We start from the raw sequence: 20,568 nt of genomic DNA, 5'->3' as shown, positions 1-20,568 counted from the left end.
AGTCGCTATGCTCTTATAGCATCTTCCTGATGGCAGCAATATGAAACGTTCATGTAGTGGGTGGGTTGGGTCTTTAATAATATTATGGGCTCTCCTGAGAACTCTGGTGTTATCAATGTCCTCAAGTGCAGGGAGTGCTGCTCCAATGATATTTTGTGCCAATTTAATCTCTCATTCTATAGCCTTGTGGTCCCGTGTGTACTGATCCCAAACCATACTGTGATGGAGTAGGTAAGGATTCTCTATATTGTACATTTGATTTGTAGAGGTTGCTGATCATAGTGCTTGGAATTCCAAACTTCTTCAGCCTTCTCAGAAAATACAAACGCTGTTGGGCTTTCCCTGTCAGGTCTGTGACATGGTAGATCTAAATGAGATCCTTAGAAATGTTAATGCCAGGAAATTTAAATGTGACCTCTCTCTTCACCTCAGTCTCTTCAATGTACATAAATGGGTGCTGTCCTCTCTTCCAATGTTTGTCAATAATCATCTCTCTCATTTTGCTGGTGTTAAGAAAGAGACCTGACACCACTTCACAAGGCCAGCCACCTCCCTCCTGTATGCTGACTCGTCAACCCCAGAAATTAGTCCAATGATGGTGGTCTGCAAATTTAATAATACTGGTGTAATGCTGGGAAATGACACAGTCATGAGTGAAGAGTGAGTACAGCATGGGACTCAAAACACATCCTTGTGGGGTTCCTCTGTTTATGATTATTATTTTCGAAATGTTGTTTCCCAGCCTGACTGACTGAGGTCTGCCTGTTAAAAAGTCCAGGACCCAGTTACAGAGAGCAGGTGGCGCACTTAGAGTGGAGAGCTTGTTGGTGAGCTTAGCTGGCATCACAGTGTTAAAAACTGAGCAATAATCAATAAACAGCAATCAGGCATAGCCGTCCTTGTTCTCTAGGTGTGTAAGAACTGTATGCAATGCTGCGATAACTGCATTACCTGTCGACCTGTTTGGTCCTTATGCAAACTGTAGTGGGTCCATTGTGTCGGGTATTAATGTCTGAATGTGGCTCATAATAATTCTCTTGAAGTATTTCATCACAATAGGAGTCACTGCAATGAGTCGGTAGTCATTGAGACAGTTAGTTTTGTCCTTCTTTTACAGATGAATAATGGTAGTTGTTTTGTAGCAAGTGGGGATTGTGGCTTGCATAAAGGAGAGGTTAAATATGTCGGCCAGAACATGAGACAGGGTTGAAGCACAAGCTTTGAGTGCACGTCCAGTGATGCTGTCAGGGCTGGCTGCCTTCTGGAGGTTTATCCTCCTCAGAGACTTCCGCATCTGTGGATGATATTGTGAATGGGGGCATTGAACCTTCATGGGCCCCCTTCCTGCCCACTGACTTGGTGGTGTGGGTTTTAAAGAGGGCATAGACTTTGTTGAACTCACCTGGAGAGAAATGGCTGTCAGTGGTCAACCCTGTACTTCTTTCTCTGTAGCCTGTGATGTTTCCCAATCCCTACCACATACTCTGAGTATCAGCAGTAGTTCAATGACCTTCCAGTTTAAGACTGTATTTCTTCTTGGCTTCTCTAATAGCTCTGCGTAGATTTTATGTGGATTTTTTGTACTCGCTGGCATCACCTGAGGCATATGCCTTGGAACAAGCATGAAGCGTGGAGTGGACCTCTAAATTAAATTAAATTAATTGTTTGCTGTTTAGTTCCTGGCAGAACCTCTCAAGCTCCATTTACTTGTACAGGAGGCGTCTGTAAAGTGCCTGTCATGTTTCCACCAGCATTTTCCCCTTGGTTGTTGTTCACAGTTAAGTTTCATGCCTGTCTTGTATAATTTTGTACCATTAAACTGTATTAATGTTTATTTTATTATTATGTATATTTTTCTGTATGTATTTTAGAAAAGGGAAAGGGCATTAGTTATGTCCATTGTGCTTTGTGGGTGGTCCCAAAAGGGCCAGAGTCACCTGCCGATCACTGCTAGGAACAGCCTCCTCATCATTACTTGTGGTTCATTGAACGTGCTAGGAAGTGGAGAGTTTTGGTGAGTTTCTATGTTATTGCAATTGCTTGTGTTTTATGGATTTTCGACCCTGTGCTTTGTTTTTCAACTTCATCTTTGGATTTCAATTTGGGACTGTGATTATTGATTTTTTGAGATTGCCTCTGGATTTCAGATTGGGCCTTTGTTTATTGCTGTTTGTTGAACCTCTGCTCTGTTTTCAAAAACAATTTGTGGATTCTGTGTTGGGACTTTGTTCACTATGTATTGCCTTGCCTTTTCAGGCATCTCTTTTTACTCTTCAGATGTTTGGGGCTTGAACAGCCTTTTGTGAAAATAAATCTTTTATTTCATAAAGATTTGCTTTTGGCTCTTTGGGATTCTGTGACGATGCGGGTCATCTTCTCATATGGGAGCCTCTCCATCCTAACAATGTCGGTAATGTAACCGGATGAGCTGGACAATTAGGACAGCAAACGAAGCAAGGGGAAGGTGAAAAGTACAAAAGTGCTTTTATTTAAAAAATAGTCAAAACTGTGTCCATAGTAAAGTGCAGTGCTCAAAAGTGTTTCAATAAATAATCCATAAAAAGATAAATATTTCAAACAGTTAAAGCAAGACTAAAACAAGACTAAAAATCCTGCAACAGACATTGGGGTCCCACCAGCCAACCACAGCTCCTTTCCAGTCTCTCCAGCTCACCCATGGTTTGCTCAGCTGAAGAGACTTCAGCCGCCGCGGTCCTCACACTACTGACCCCCATCTTGGCTGCCTCCACTGGCGTCTGCCAGACCACTCACGGTCAGTTGTCCTCCTGTCTTCCTTCTCACACACGCAGTCGTCCCTTGGATCCCTAGGGTGGACTGGTGGACTCCTCCATGATCTATACCAGTCTTTCACATCATCAGTAGGCACGATCTGTCCCTTGAGCACCAATCCTTCTCTCCTCATAGGACCCCTGACCACGCTGACCTCTTTCATCAGCCAGCTAGCTGGCTTGTCCACTCACTTTCACTGCCCCCAATGCCACACTCTTGCTCTCCAAGCCTTTCACGTCTCTTCTAAGTCTCTTCTACGTCTCTTGCTTTTTTCTCTGTGCTGGCCCTTTCTTATAAGGCTCTGTGGGCTCAGCTTCTCAATCGCACACCACTGGATTAAGCAATTGAGAATGATCGTACCCTCACATAAAGGTGCAACTCGCCCCAATTACCTCATCAACTCCCTGTGGCTACCCAATCGCTCCCACGGAGACTGAAACGGCGAAATGGATTATTTAAAAAATGGCCTCTCTTTTGAAGCCACATATTCTAGTCTGGGTTTTTGATGGTATTTTCTCCCCCACTAGTGGGCAACTTTTTGGAAGTACTTTGTACCTGTGCTTTCAAGACTCCCTCAGATCATAACAGTGCTGTCTTCAGGTCTCTACACAGATTTTCTATGCAGTTTAAGTCTGGGCTTTGGCTGGAAAACATTAAAGAAAGTCAAAGTCTTGTCTCAAGGCTATTAAGCATTGTGAACAATGCTAAGGGGACTAATGTCTTGCTTGTCCTTTACAATGATCACAGTTATTTTGTATTTTGCCACACAGGAACTATAGCACCATGGTAATGCTCCAAGTGACAGAATTGATTAGGCATATCAATGGCGATTTAGTTATACAGTGCCGTATCATGCATCAATTTCTATGTCAATTTTTAATGACCAATTCACATTGTAATCACTATCACTCAATTAAAGCAATGATTCCGTTCAGTTCATTCTAACACTGCCTTTACAGCTTTTTGTTTGCCAATGTATTCTTCATTGAAGGATCTCCCCACTCATGAATATTGATGAATTACCTTAGAGTTGACATACATTAGCAGAAAGCATAGAAATATATATATATATATATATATATATATATATATATATATATATATATATATATACAGTGCATCCAGAAAGTATTCACAGCGCATCACTTTTTCCACATTTTCTTATGTTACAGCCTTATTCCAAAATGGATTAAATTCATTTTTTTCCTCAGAATTCTACACACAACACCCCATAATGACAATGTGAAAAAAGTTTACTTGAGGTTTTTGCAAATTTATTAAAAATAAAAAAACTGAGAAATCCCATGTACATAAGTATTCACAGCTTTTGCTCAATACTTTGTCGATGCACCTTTGGCAGCAATTACAGCCTCAAGTCTTTTTGAATATGATGCCACAAGCTTGGCACACCTATCCTTGGCCAGTTTCGCCCATTCCTTTTTGCAGCATCTCTCAAGCTCCATCAGGTTGGATGGGAAGCGTCGGTGCACAGCCATTTTAAGATCTCTCCAGAGATGTTCAATCAGATTCAAGTCTGGGCTCTGGCTGGGCCACTCAAGGACATTCACAGAGTTGTCCTGAAGCCATTCCTTTGATATCTTGGCTGTGTGCTTAGGGTCGTTGTCCTGCTGAAAGATGAACCATCGCCCCAGTCTGAGGTCAAGAGCGCTCTGGAGCAGGTTTTCATCCAGGATGTCTCTGTACATTGCTGCAGTCATCTTTCCCTTTATCCTGACTAGTCACCCAGTTGCTGCTGCTGAAAAACATCCCCACAGCATGATGCTGCCACCACCATGCTTCACTGTAGGGATGGTATTGGCCTGGTGATGAGCGGTGCCAGGTTTTCTCCAAACGTGACGTCTGGCATTCACACCAAAGAGTTCAAGCTTTGTCTCATCAGACCAGAGAATTTTCTTTCTCATTGTCTGAGAGTCCTTCAGGTGCCTTTTGGCAAACTCCAGGTGGGCTGCCATGTGCCTTTTACTAAGGAGTGGCTTCCGTCTGGCCACTCTACCATACAGGCCTGATTGGTGGATTGCTGCAGAGATGGTTGTCCTTCTGGAAGGTTCTTGTCTCTCCACAGAGGACCTCTGGAGCTCTGACAGAGTGACCATCTGGTTCTTGGTCACCTCCCTGACTAAGGCCCTTCTCCCCCGATCGCTCAGTTTAAATGGCCGGCCAGCTCTAGGAAGAGTCCTGGTGGTTTCGAACTTCTTCCACTTACGGATGATGGAGGCCACTGTGCTCATTGGGACCTTCAAAGCAGCAGAAATTTTTCTGTAACCTTCCCCAGATTTGCGCCTCGAGACAATCCTGTCTCGGAGGTCTACAGACAATTCCTTTGACTTCATGCTTGGTTTGTGCTCTGACATGAACTGTCAACTGTGGGACCTTATATAGACAGGTGTGTGCCTTTCCAAATCATGTCCAGTCAACTGAATTTACCACAGGTGGACTCCAATTAAGCTGCAGAAACATCTCAAGGATGATCAGGTGAAACAGGATGAACCTGAGCTCAATTTTGAGCTTCACGGCAAAGGCTGTGAATACTTATGTACTTGTGCTTTCTCAATTTTTTTATTCTTAATAAATTTGCAAAAATCTCAAGTAAACTTTTTTCACGTTGTCATTATAGGGTGTTGTGTGTAGAATTCTGAGGAAAAAAATGAATTTAATCCATTTTGGAATAAGGCTGTAACATAACAAAATGTGGAAAAAGTGATGTGCTGTGAATACTTTCCGAATGCACTATATATATATATATATATATATATATATATATATATATATATATATATATATATATATATATATATATTGCAGCTTGTTATTTTATTCACTAGATGGTAGCAGAATACAGTCTTGAGGTTTATTCAGGCTTAGCACTATAAAGTGCATCATTACAGTACACCTGAAGCCTGACTTGGGTTTAACCATACTTGCATAGAATTTTGAATGCGAGTCATGCTCGGGATTAACACTAAAGAAATTAATAAACTTGTAAACCTTTCTTTAAACATGTATTCACTTTGTCATTATAGGTTATTGGGTGTAGATTAATGGGCAGAAATGGCAAATTTATTCATTTAAATTTAAATTTACAGCACAATAAAATGTGCAGAAACTGAAGGGGTATGAATACTTTCTGAATCTACTCTAGAAACTAAACAAAACAGAAACATTACGATATTAACAAATGTTATATTAACACATGACAAATTCTGTAAAATAAAGAAAAAGAATGTAAACCTAAACCAGAGAAAAAAAAAACACTGGTCAAATGTAATTTAACACATTCAGAAAGAAAGCAGAACACATTTTGGCTAACAGCAGATGTAAAGAAAAGCTCCATCACTCAGATATGTTTCTCCTGCAATACAGGTGGAGCAAGGACAGTTGGCTTTCTGAATATTAGAATATTATTTTAACAGAGAAACCATGGAAAACACAGCAAAATGGGCCACTGCCTGCTTTGTCCTACAGGTACAAACATTTTAATTGAAGTAAAAGATGGATCTTTGAAATGTGGGGGAAAGCCCAGGTAATGCAAAAAATAAAAAATATAACACCACAAAAACTTCTCTGAAACTATGTGATAACAAATGTTGTAACTCTTATGCCACTATGCTATACTTCTATGAATCCACAATGCTTAAAAGAAGGTTAATACAAAATATGCTGACTTCATTTTAGATAATTGTACTTGCAGACTACAAAACCAGGTGAATATTTACTTAATGATATGATTGCCTTTTCATGATTTGCACCCAATTAATACATGATAACATGTATGTGCTTGCCTGTTGCCTGAGAAGGCATAGTGTTTTTGTAAAAGGAAACATTTTGTAAGATAGTATCATACCTTCATCTAGGAGAACCATAATCTCCTTTTGACGTTTCAAACTGCTTCCTGGAATTTCAGCTGTTACTGTGTATCTTCCAACTCTCGGTTTTGTTATATTTGTGAGAATTAGACTGCTGCAGTGGGAAATTATAGATGCACCCTTCAAAACAAGGAAGTAAATAAACATTAAAAGGTCAAATCGTCAATAGCATTCCCACAATTTCACTTATGTCTCAAAAATGGTGCCTTTATTGTTTAAGAAAAATCAAAACATGTCAGCTGCCATCCTACTCCATGGGAAAATAAAATGAAAGAAGTACATAAGTCAAATTGGATGGCCTCTGGATTACAATGTTATGATATACAGTATGAATATCAAAAGTTGGTAATTCCCACAATCCTTTGTCACAATTTCGACATTAATTTATAAGTCAATTAGCTCAATAAAATAATGCTGTACCTGTATGTATTTAAAATTGACACACTATAAAAATGTTCAAAGAAAATGAAAGCATGTGTGAAGCCAATCTAACTTTGATCATTATTTTATATTAAAAAAACCAGTTTTTTTATAAAGGCATAGCAAAATATTATTGTGCAGTGTAAATTTAAATGACTAAATGCAGGCCTACTTGTAATTCCTGGAATAATTAAAGTACTGTAAAAGATGGAGGTCTTGAGCTGCAGGGCTCCCAGACTGACTAATATTAGAACCACCACAATGCTGTCAGAATTTAAATTAAGGCAGAAGATTGTTGAGCTTTTTGGATTCAGCTCTCCTTTCTATCGCCATGTTTTCCCAACCACTCATTGTTCCAACCTCTTATTTTTTTATTACAGTTACACACAGAGTAATTTGCTCACAGAATATTTCATCCATCCGTCCATCCATTATCCAACCCGCTATATCCTAACTACAGGGTCATGGGGGTTTGCTGGAGCCAATCCCAGCCAACACAGGGTGCAAGGCAGGAACAAATCCCGGGCAGGGCGCCAGCCCACCGCAGGAAACACATGCTAGGGACAATTTAGAATCACCAGTGCACCTAACCTGCATGTCTTTGGACCACCCGTAGGAAACCCACACAGACACAGGGAGATCATGCAGACTCCACGCAGGGAGGACCCAGGAAGCGAACCCAGGTCTCCTTACTCTGAGGCAGCAGCGCTACCACTGCGCCACCGTGCCACCCCAGAGTATTTCAGTAAATCCATAAACTCTGTTATAGTTTTAAATATGCTATTTGGTGAGTGTTGTGTAGATTTAGTAGACTTGTGTAAGGTTTTCATAATTGTCCTGCCCATAACTATCCTTGATTTGTGAAATCTTTGGAAAGGGGAAAGGAAAATTTGGTAGTCTTTTAACAATAATTGCCTTTGCATTTTATTTTGTTATATGTCTCACTTTCAATGGGATTTGTAGCTACAATTGTAAAATCTTAGTATGTACTAAAATATTTTGAAGAATGCTTTAACAAATGTTTTAAAAAAGGAGGCAAAATAATACTGCAACCAGACTGGATAATAGAAAAAAATGAAGGAAATGCACACAGTGATTACAAATCAACCAAGAAATGCAACATGAAAAGTAAGGGCCACACGAAAGTCAATTAAAATGTTGAAAATGTTACCAAGGAATTTCAAAATACTCTATTCAATAGAACCATTAAAAAGCATTAAAGAAACAGTGCAAGTTTGCAAAATAGAATTTGAACTGAAGGGGGAAAGGAAATAAAAAGATAGTGTGGATGTGTTCTTTTCTTTAAATAAACAAGCACTTTAATCAAAAAGAAAGTTCAAATGAGATGATTTCATAGTTACATTTTTAAGATATGAAATCAAGATTCTTCCATTTATGCAAGTCTGAAAGTATATCCTATTGTAGTTTTATCTCCTGGAATTTAAGAGAAGGGCACCACTTTACAGGAGGTTAACAAATAAATTCAAGCCACAATTACATAATACTGCCAGCAACTGTTCACCTTACTTTATTGCATATGCAGATATAAAAACCTCTTGTACTCAGGGGAGCCATTTCCCTTCCTGTAAAAATGGCTTTTCACTAAAGTTAAACATTCATGTCTTTTTTTTTTTTTTTTGCATATGTAGAATTTCCCATAATATTAAATGCTTATTATGTGTGAAATAATTGATTCCTTAAAACTCAGGGGTTTGCTCTCTATAAATGATGTTATATTATATTATTATTTATGATTCAATGTCTCCAACTAAATTGATTCTTTAGTTTTTTTACATTACTTAACAGGATAAGGTCAGTTAAATGTTTACTGACAGTAGAAAGAAGAAAATCAATGTAATATGACAAATGAGGTATAAACAGTAAAGGAAATTAAATTACCTTAATCCAAGAATAAACTGGGGGTTTTGAAGCATTTGAGAAGCAACTGATATTTAAATCATGAAATTTTTCAACCTCTATGAGATGTGAATGACTACACTCAATGTCATCCAGATCTGTTAATAAAATATGAGAAATATTTAATGATAAATAAACAGTTCAATATTTAACAGAAACCAATCGTTTTAGGTAATCACAATATAGATTATGTCTCACATGCAAGTTCATAGATTAACAAGACTGAAAAAAATCATTCAAACTTATGATACCTTTAAGAATGATGTACATTTTTTAAACAAGATTCTGTAAAATGATTCAGGAGTACTTTAGAATACAGGCTACCGAGTTAAAACATCAATTACAACTTACTTCTATTGTGCATCCTCCCACCACATATTAATTTATTATACTAACATATCATGTTTCAGTTTTAGGCAGCACCCTAAGACACTACTGCCTCATAGATCTAGAGTTTTGGGTTTGAATCCTGGCCTGTCACTCCTGCTGGATCTAAATGAGATTTTCTCTGGATACACTGTTTTTCCTCTCATTTGTCAAAGACATATTAGTTAGGTGGATTGATGAATTTAGTTCAGTCCTGTATGAGAATGTATTTCGTGTGTGAATGTACCTTGAAAGGGTTGTTGCCTTGCCTATATTGTTTACCATCTTACACCCACATAGATTCTGGCCCTGGTGATCTTTAAACAGAGTTAGATAATCTGATGTTGGATGGATATTTCACTTTATGTTATGAAACCTGTTTTAAGGATACTGAACCTGGTGTATATTTTAACAACATCAGGCATAAGGTAGGAGCCATGCTGGGATGGGGCACCAGTCCATTATAAGGCCTACTTACACTCAAACTAACCCTAGACATCAATCAATCTAACATGCACATCTTTCAGATGTGGGAAAGAAAGCGTACTACCCAGAGGTAAACCCAATTATATCCAGGAGAACATGAAGCTCCACACAAAAAGAGACCATCCTGGGATTTAAATCCAGTCACCAGCGATAGTAATATAGCAACAGTGTGACTCCCAATTTTAACTGTTTATTTTTCTTTTATTTATAAAACAATTTCTTTTATACATAGAATATCCAACAAAAAAGTGGAATATTCAAGCTTCACATAAAAAGATGGCCAGCTTGTATTATATCAGGAACAAAAAACCCAAGAAGCAGCAACTCTGTTTTCTTTTCTAGGCTATCCGTATGTATATTGAAATAACATAGATGTATATAATATGAAATATTCTTGCTGTGATAATGATATGTTAATATGATTATGTTTACTTTTAGTATTTCACTATGGTACTTACAGTTCACAAATATTTCAATGTTCTCTTCTTTAAATGAATCAAAATCTGACCATTGAGGCCTGCAGATATAAACTCCACTTTGTGATCTTCTGATTTTTTGTAAAATCACTTCATTGCTGGTACCATTGTGAATAGCTGTTCTTTGCTAAACAGGAAAATAAAAACAATGAATACACCCAGCCATCTATCTCTCTCTCTATCCCCCCCCCCCCCCCCTTTTTCTTACTTGAGTTCAGAGAAAGATAGTGCCAACTGCTCAAAATGGGACACCAGACTTTCACATGGCACCACCCCACTCTTACTCAAAATCAGCAGTCATCTTGGAATGTTTTAGATTAGTGAGGGGGAAACTGGAGACCCCAAAGGAAACCTCAGAGCCAAACAGGCAAATTGCACACAAAAGGCACACCATTAAGGAGTCAAACAGTATCTAAGTACTGATCTCTGCCCCGTGCCTCCTGTAATAAGTATAGGTAGATGGATATAAATCAGAACATTTTCATAATTTCCTTTTTGACTTACTTTACCAGCCAGAAAAATGTATTTGTCTGCTGGAACACTGCTCATGCAAAGAATGATTACATCATCTCCCTCCGCTATGAACTGTTTTTCCTGCATTATATTAATGGAAATATTGTGAGCAGGATCTAAAGAAAAGAAAAAAGAAAAAAAATCACTATATATGTACTTCATATTTGTAAGCTTTAAAACATTTCCACCTTGCTAATTTTTATTACCATATGAATACTGTAATGATTTTGAAGATCTGCAGTGTCTGATTTTTCATTTGTTTTTGAAAGTTTTGAATAATGTGTATAGTACATAGACTCACAAACACTAATGCACAACATACAAAATAAACTTAACATGATGACACTATAAAACTGAGAGTCAGGCAGAGCCCACTAAAGTACCATTAGAGTGCAAATCAGAAACCAATGTAAGTGGAATGTCAGCTTATTACAGAGTTCACTAACATGCAAAAGAAAGCAGAAGAGGTGTCTGAAGTCTTTGTGCACTTACTAAGTGTTTCTCATTTGCTGACATAATAAAATAAATAAAATAAAATATATCATAACTTATGATTAAAAAGTCAATGCATTGCTGGTGTTATTACTGAATCAAGGTGGTGAAATAGAAGCCAATTCCTCATTTGAAGGTTTTCTCATTATTGTTTGAAGTACATTTCCTTCCTCAAGTACAGTAACAAGTACTGGGAAAAAAAACTGTAAGAATGAAACTTCAAACACAAAGAAGAGGTTCCTGCCTACAGCCGGGCTGACTGTCTTTGACGGTGAGTGGAGCTAACCAATATGAAGGACCTAGAAGTGGAACAATTACATTTGAATGATGCACAAGGGTGATACAAACATGCTGAGGCTTCCACATTGCCCTACAAAACAGGGAAGGACCTACCTAGAAAAGGCCTCACCCCAGACAGCCAGATACCCAAACTTGACAGGGAGATCTCATCCTGCACAGGTCTAAAAACATGGCTCTTACTTTTGAAAGTTCTAAAATACTTTAAAATGTCCTTCAAAATGTAAAAAAAAAGCTTTTAAAGGGAGAGGAACACTCTAACCTCTAGCTTGAAAGACCAAAGAATTTTTATAAATAAGGAACATTAAAATAAACAAAAGAAAGGCAAAATATATGTTAAATAGGAAAAAGGACACACAAGATTTACCTTAAAAGACAATCCAAGATGAAAAAAAGCCCAAAATCACAAGAGAATACCAAAAATCCAAAATACAGAAACATAAGAATACAGAACTAGAAAATTGAAACTTACAATAAATGAACATTTCCAGATTAAATAAAAGAAAAAGTGCTCAGTGTAAAGGCTGAAGGTGGTTTCAGCAGCAATAGTGATATCAGTGTGGCCCATAATCTGGCCGTGTAGTTAGAATACTCCCTGTGTGCATTCCGCTGAGAGAAGTGCAGGGTCAGATACAGAGTATTATATTTCTTGGCTTGCCTATAAATTTCTGGGAATTTCCCAGGAGAAACTTCAAACTCTTAATGGGGTTATGAAGCTTTGATGTAACCAACCCAGTCTGTTGTTTTCTTGTCATTTTCCAGGAAAATTAGATTAAGATTTATTGTTTATTATCAAGGGAATGCATTTTTCTGAGGCTTTTCTTTACCTATCTGACATTTATTTCATAATACTGCACCAAGGATTATTCGAGATAAGTAGCACTAGATGTGCAGACATGTGTAGTGACAATATCATTCCATGGTTGAATGACACAGAGAACAGAAATTCCTAAATATAGCAGTGTTGCTTTAAAAAATGTATAAACATTCCAAATTAAAGATAAATACACAAATAATAATTAGATATAAACATATATTAAGTACCAGACCGAAAATGTATCAATGAAACAGTAAAGTTGAAAATGTGTTCCTTTGACGGAGCTGTAAGTTGCTCTGCTATGTCTGTGTGCCATTCATAAAGTTTTGCTGACTTTTCAGTCCTACTCCTTTCCATTTATTTCAGAACCATGCCTTTATTAGACTTTATTAGAAGGTTTTGGAGCTTCTTCAGAAAATTCTGGATGCTCAACAACTTTCGAATTACAATCTGTAGTCTCTGTATATCTGAACTCAATATAACCCTTAAAAAGCTTGATCTTACTGAGGATAAAGTGGCCAACTCAGAAGTTGCCACATAGGCCCTTGAGCAGAAGAAGCAGATCAGAAGAGAAGTACAGTGAAGTGCCATCATGATTCAGAGAAAACATTTTCTGTTATAGAAACAAAACTTTGAGAACATTAAACAGTGGTACATCTATATGCTCCTCTCCTGCTTCTGGATGACATATAACACATGGGTTGGTGGGTAATCTTTATTTTTCTTCTGCCCTGAACTAAATTTTATTTTCTTTAACCATATTGTACACTGCATTCCTTTAAAGCAAAAAGTCATTGATGGACATAATGGCAAATAGGTTCCTTGTGGGGACATCAGAGGAACAAATTCTGGAAGGTGTATAATGAAGTACATTTTTCATTTGTAGAGTTTAAGAGAGAGTGGTGGCATGTTTACAAGGTAGCTCATATTGTTACCTCACAGGTCAAGGGGAAATTTATGTTGATAGTCTTGTGGGTAAGATTCCTCCTACATTAAACTATCCTGTGTCATCTATCTCTAATGTTGGACTGCTCATTTTCTCACTAAAAAGACATTCATTTCTTAACATTGTATCACTTCAGGTATTAAAAATGGAAAATATTCCACTGTAAGTATGGCTGCTAAACAACAGTGCCTCTTGATGTATGTTCTCTGTGTGCAACTTCATTTGAAGTCTTGGATCTGAATTTTACCTTAAATTTATCTTTAATTGGTTTAAAACACCTTATAGTGCACTGTTTTTTTGTTTTTTAAATAGGAACTATGACCATGACAGCATCTTTTAATTAAAAGATTATCAACACTCGTTTGCTGGCTAATTGTTTTTTGAAATCATAGCCTATAAAGGTCAGTCAGAAGCTGGGCCTGGAAGGCAAGCCAGTCCATTATAGGACACACTCATGCAAATACCAATCCATTTAGAGTCACCAGTTAACCTTCCAACATGATGATAACTTCTGTATTCCACACAGCTTTGTAGATCTGTATCATGTACCCAATATCCAAGTACAAAGCTACTTGAACCTTTGCTATTAAAACAGACATTTCTTGTAATTAGATACTTACGTGCAGATACATTAACTGTGTCTGAGCCAATTCTAACTGTTTCATTGCTGGGCTCTGTATAAAGTCCTTCACACTTCAGTGAGTGATCATTGAGTGAGTCATTGATAGAGAGAAATAACAGAGATTTCAATTGATGAAGTCCTTTGTCATATATGGGTGTTACCAAATATCCTTAAAAGGAAAAAAAAGTGTTATCTGAAAAATATCTATTAAATTTCAAAAACATTACTGCTGGAAATTAACAGCTTTAGAGATATACAGTGTTTGACAATAATTTGCTGTGATTTACTATACACAATAATCAACGATTAAAATGTATAGCCCCTCGTTATCCTTTTGGAGACATAAGTTTAACTTTATGTCACACAGCTTTTGCCTTTTATTACATTATTTAAAAAAAAAACATCTGTCATAATATGGTATAAAATGAATATGAAGACATGACACAATAACATTTTGTTTCATAGTTTGTTTTTGAAGCACGCTTTTCAGCCATCAAAAGCCACATATGCTATACACAAAAAACTCCAAAAATATTCTGGTTAGATTTGTCACAATAATATTATTTTACATATCAAACATTTTAAAACCACACTTAAGGCAAAAGAAACTGTTATTAAATAAATTATGTTAGATAGTCAACACAAAACATAATAGGGTGATGTGTAAATTTGTTATATCATGATACGTTTTAAGTGACATTAGGATTATCACTCTACACTCATTTTTGAATTTTGTAAAAAGCTCTGAAGAAGTGTTTCCCCGTGTCTGCGTGAGTTTCCTCTGGGCACTCCGGTTTCCTCCCACAGTCCAAAGACATGCAGGTTAGGTGTATTAGCGATCCTAAATTGTCCCTAGTGTGTGCTTGGTGTGTGTGTGTGTATGTGTGTGCGCCCTGTGGTGGGCTGGCACTCTGCCTGGGGTTTGTTTCCTGCCATGCGCCCTGTGTTGGCTGGGATTGGCTCCAGCAGACCCCCGTGACCCTGTAGTTAGGTTATAGAGGGTTGGATAATGGATGGCTCTGAGGAAGAACCAACGTGTTGATAATACATTTGCTATTCTTGGTCTTGAGCTTGATTGAGAACATGCTCTGTGTTTCTAATGAAAAGTAAAAATGGAAAGAGCTTAGTAAGGATTCACAGCTTGGTTTCTTCTGTATTCCAGTTGAGCAGGCATTCTGGGAACATTCCTCATTTAATTGAGGCTTACATGATCTTGAGAGTCGGCAGCAAAGTGGGGCACAGTTAAGCAGTGGTGGTGCTTCTGCCTCACAAAAAGATGTCAGGGGTTCTAGTAACAAATGATCCCTATGTGGAATTTGCATGTTCTCTCCATGGCAGCGAGGGTGTCCTTCAGTTGCTCTGGTTTCCTTCCACAATCTGAAGACATCCTGGTCAGGTGAGTTGGCAGTGCTAAACTGGTCCTAAAATGTGTTTGGGTGTGTTCATCCTGCGATGGGAAAAAAATGGATGATCTGAGAGCAATGCAAGTATGAACCAGAAAGAGGCAGCATCATTGCCATGAATACACTGCTTAGAGAAATAGGCCTGTAAACAAATTTTCGGAATGCTCAGTTAAATGTTTAGTTTACATTAAATATAAGTGAAATATTTAATATACTTTACAAGAACACAAAAACATAGTGTCTGAACTTGTTTAAATGACTTTGTTTTTGAGTATGCTTGAGGCTAATTAAGTTTTTCTCTTGCCTTGATCTTGAGGACTGGAAGTTGAAAAGAATTCCTGTGAAAAGGGACCAAAAACGAACCTTTGAGGGGGAATCAAAAATTAGCCATAACTATTTAAAACAAGTAAGAAAAAACAATGCAGAAACTCATATGAGTCACGTTTTGAATGAAGATAGTACTGATTATTGCTTTGGATTAATTTAAATCCACCTAACTTAATATAGTACAGGATCAATTCAAGTTATTAAAATATATTTGAACTTGGTGGTTTATAGTTACTGAAAATGGACTTGTATAAGTTAATAACCATTTAACAGTGGAATGCCAGCAGTGTACTCAATGTGGAGTTGAGTCTTGCTTGCTTTTCTTCTGCTCCACATAGCTTTCCTTCATAGAGTTTTTGTCATAGTAGCTTTTTCAGTTTGCTTCCTGATTAAATAAAAAAAAACATTCCAAAGAATGTATTTGCTTTAGCATTTTTTAATAATTATTTATGTTGTGTTATGGTTTGCATACTATATGGTGGCAGCAGTGGATGGTGTTGTTTTCGGAACTGATGCTTTGAGGATGACACTCTGCTTAGAAAATTTGTAGGACGGAAAAGGTATTGTTAAATGAATAAAAGAGAACTGTTTTGCTGAAAAGAATCCACATTACAAATACAACCAGATGGACAACATAACCAATTTACCTATGTTAAAAAAATAAAATGGGATGAACTTGATATGGTCCTTAATTTTTCAGCCCACTCTGCTTTTATAGATCAAAAATCTGAAATAATTTAGTGAACTTCAAAAAGATTTTTTTTCCAGATAATACTATGCATATCTTTATAAGAAGCAATCAATATTTTGCACATTTAATGTAACATATCTATCAATAAAAGCAATACCATTATATGTGGCTTCAAGAAGTTGTCTGTCAAAGTACCACTTGACTTTTGGTTCAGGAGAAGCATTTCTAATGAGACAAGTTGAATTCTAAAAAGAGCAGAAACACAAAAATACAAATTAGTTAATAGTTTTCACAGTTCTAAACTTATTGGCCAATGTTTTTGACTATGAAAAATGGTTGTTTGGGTAGCAAAGTGATCTCAAAGAGGAAAGTGTGGCAGTATGGTTGTTAAAGACAGACAAAACCCAAATGCAAAAAGTGAACCAGGAGGAGACAATGAGTTCTGTAAATGTATATTACCCTAGAAGAAACAGCAACAACAAGAGCTCCAGCACAGAAGCACCAGTGATATGGGAAGAAACATGTTTAGTTCTCTTAAGATGATGCTAAAGGACAGATGACTTCACAGGTCACAATAGTGCCAATCTCTACAAAAGACTGGTGGGAGATCAAGATACCTTCATGCAGATAAAGAGCCATGGACAGGACAAATGGAGTCATGTTGCTCTTTTAAAGGTGAAAACTAGCAGAGCCAATTTATAAATGACCAGTTCTTTAAGTGACAGCAGAGAGTTCTTGTTTTACTAAAAAGGGATTTTAAATGTGGTATATTTGATTGTAGAATTGAAAGGTGAGTTGGGGCAATTGATCAATGGAAGGAAAAAAACTTCATCAAGCAATACAAAGAGACAGAGATAGAAACACTAGGAGATTTGAGGAAGGTGTGATTTTTTTTGTCCTTGGCTGGTAGGCAAGAGGAACCTGAGTTTCTCATTAGATAAATTCAGAATGGCAGTGTGTCTCTTGTTTTGTTGTTTAATATGCACTTTGTGTTCTCCTTTAGTTTATCATTCACTAGTGTTATGGTCAAGCCAGGGTCCTCCTCTGGATCATGTTTAAAGAGGTCTTTTTGTTTTCTTTTCATTATCATCCTTTGTTTTTTATTGTTTTTACAATATTACTCAGTTACTCTATCCTAGTTACCAACTCCTCAAGGTCCTGTCCATTTGCAAAATAATGCTAAACTTATTCAACTAAAGGATCCTCATTCTACTGTTTTCAAGACCACAACATCGCCTGTAATTGCCCTATAATCTTATTTGAAATCTTGGAACATTTTTTGTAGTCTTTATTTCTGCTGGTTTAGTAGTTATCAGTTTCTACTGCAAGTCTAATGAAATTCATTGTATTTACCAGTAGGGTGGTACTGAAGAGTTTATTGTTTTTCACATCTTCTTCAAGCACTAACTATTCAGTTACTCTATCAGACCATACTATAAATGTACAAAATATGTCTCCAGTTCTCTTTTATTAAGTCCCACTCCTTACAAATTTCTTTGTATTGTTCATTTGAAGTATTTTGGTAACACTAGCTACTGCAAAAATGCATCTACAGTATTACTCATTTACTCTTATATAACAAGACCTTAACATACAGTTCTTTGGGTGTTCCTAACACTTTAGTAAATTGTTTATTCATCTCTACAATGTTACCTACTAACAAAACTTAACTTTTGAGTGGTCTGAGGTGGCTTAACTGAGACATTTTTCTCATGATGTTACATATTTAGTATAAAAGACCTGTGAGCACTTCATATTAACAAATAATTTTACCATCATGTCAATATACACTGCACAGAGATGAATAACATATCTACTGATGTTTTGTGTTATGTTGATTAAAAGAAGCCTATGTCTTATTACATAAAGTGTAAATGAGCAATAGATGCAATTTTGCAATGCCTAAACTAAAGTGTTACCAGTGTTTTCATTATGACTTTTAGTATTGTTTTTACAGTGTGTCTTTATTCTGTCAACAGTTGCCTTACAATCTGCATCATGATTATGATGCTTGAGTCCTATGTAATATTTTCCATTGTCAGGTTCACCTCCACAATAATTTGCTAATTTTTTTCCACTACAGATTGCTGATACATACTCAAATCTCAGAAACTTTCAGCACTTGGGATATCCTATGGTTAAGTGTATGTTGTCATGTCCTTAATTATACAATCTAAACACGTTGCAAAACTCACTACTTTGATCATTACTAAACAGCAATTCCTGATGATTTTTATGACAGCCACCAAACTCTCATTTGTTAAACTTCATAATTTGTGACACATTTCTAGTTGTTTCCTACCGTAATTTTAAATCAGTACTGTACTAACTTTTGTCAAGTTTCACCATTCCAAAATACTCAAAAGAAACCTCACCTTTTTATAGTCATTTTTTACAATATCATCATTTTCTCTAGCAGTTTCACTGTTCTCTTCATTTAATCTTTTCTTCATCTTCTGATCAATAGCACTATTTTATTTTTCTCTATTACAATTTATTAAACAATGGTATCATGGAAATAGTATATGTTCAGAATTTCACTAAAATATTATTTAATCTTTTGCAATTTAGTTTCATTTTCATACCAACTGACCTTGGGCTCTTCAGTAAGGGCAAGATAATTGTTTTAAATAAAGACACTTAATTAGGATGTTCACTTTGCTTCTCTCTAAATTGTGTTAAAGAGTTTATAAATGTGATGTTCGCAAATATCCCTGAAATCCATTAAAGGAAAAAGCACTCATGTGCATTAGTAATATCTCTATTTCTTTGTGTTGTGTTTTATTGTAGCATACAGACTAATCAAACATGTGTAGTACTACTATTTCAGATATAAGTGTGTATTTTATTAGGAATGCAATCACAACAGGCAAGTCAATTACCATTCAGTAACCTTGGACTAATCAGTAGTTAATTTCAGGCACATTGATGCGCTCAGTCACTCTGTCATACTCACTCAAATTGTGTCAAATTATAGAGTTTGGGAGGTACAGAGCTTCACTAATCTGTAGTCACTGTCGTCCAATATTGAACAGAGTACTTTGATTACATCTGTTTACAAAATGGTATCAAATCAAGGATTTTTTTTCCATTTGGTGTAATATCTTTAATTATACCTTTAGTCTGACGAAAAAATAACTCATTAAAATATATTGAATAATTCAACCACAATACATAAAATGTTGGAACGTGTAAAAATTCATAGTTTTATCATATTAGCACCCAAGTAGGGGGATAATATCATGTCAAGGAATCCCTAGAAATTCTCACCCCTAACATCCATTGCTTAACCTTGCCTTCACTGGACCTAAAAATATATTTATTAGCCATAGGCATCAACTATTTTTTTTTTAAGAAAACAGTTAACATTCATCCATCCATTTTCCAACCCGCTGAATCCGAACACAGGGTCACGGGGGTCTGCTGGAGCCAATCCCAGCCAACACAGGGCACAAGGCAGGAACCAATCCTGGGCAGGGTGCCAACCCACCGAAGGACACACACAAACACACCCACACACCAAGCACACACTAGGGCCAATTTAGAATCGCCAATCCACCTAACCTGCATGTCTTTGGACTGTGGGAGGAAACCGGAGCGCCCGGAGGAAACCCACGCAGACACGGGGAGAACATGCAAACTCCACGCAGGGAGGACACAGTTAACATTCATAAAAAAAATATTTAGTTTAAACACTGGAGAAGTAACATTCTGTAATTTGTAGAGACAGCATTTTTTCACAGTATACTTACCACTGCAACAGTATGTGGCAAAATGTACTGATAGAAGACTTGCAGTTCTGGCTTTAGTGTTTCACCTAAAGAATAGATTACTAAAGTAAATTACATATGCAGAGAAAACATTGAAAATTGCCATAATTCTAATAAGAACATTAAGTTAATACAAACTACAGTATACAGCATGTGTCACATATTACAAAATTATTTTGTGTTAAATAGATTTTTGTGTACATTATTTAAAATGATAAACTTCCATTTACAAGTGATGCAGAAGAATGAAAAAACCATCAAATGAAATATTTCATGAGATGCTTTTAATCATAGTAACTGACTCCAAATAATCTAACCCTTTGACATAATGTTCCAATAGACAATTTTCAT

At 36.7% G+C, this 20,568-nt stretch overlaps 1 protein-coding gene across 1 annotated transcript in view; it reads right to left on the bottom strand.

Annotated features, from left to right (window-relative positions):
* si:ch1073-15f19.2 (basal cell adhesion molecule) overlaps positions 1 to 20,568 on the bottom strand; it is a 76,107-nt gene that overhangs the window by 15,770 nt on the left and 39,769 nt on the right. Inside the window, exons 5-11 of the mRNA XM_028799869.2 lie at positions 20,200 to 20,264; positions 16,605 to 16,692; positions 14,025 to 14,195; positions 10,844 to 10,968; positions 10,322 to 10,466; positions 8,994 to 9,109; positions 6,653 to 6,794 (exon numbers count right to left, since the gene is read on the bottom strand). Of these exons, the coding sequence (XP_028655702.2) occupies positions 6,653 to 6,794; positions 8,994 to 9,109; positions 10,322 to 10,466; positions 10,844 to 10,968; positions 14,025 to 14,195; positions 16,605 to 16,692; positions 20,200 to 20,264 (852 nt within the window). The remainder of the gene's footprint in view (positions 1 to 6,652; positions 6,795 to 8,993; positions 9,110 to 10,321; positions 10,467 to 10,843; positions 10,969 to 14,024; positions 14,196 to 16,604; positions 16,693 to 20,199; positions 20,265 to 20,568) is intronic.

This window comes from Erpetoichthys calabaricus, chromosome 4 (genome assembly GCF_900747795.2).
Source record: "Erpetoichthys calabaricus chromosome 4, fErpCal1.3, whole genome shotgun sequence".
Classification (NCBI taxonomy): domain Eukaryota; kingdom Metazoa; phylum Chordata; class Cladistia; order Polypteriformes; family Polypteridae; genus Erpetoichthys; species Erpetoichthys calabaricus.
Note: the sequence above shows the minus strand (reverse complement) of the source record. Positions and strands in the feature narration are given on the sequence as shown.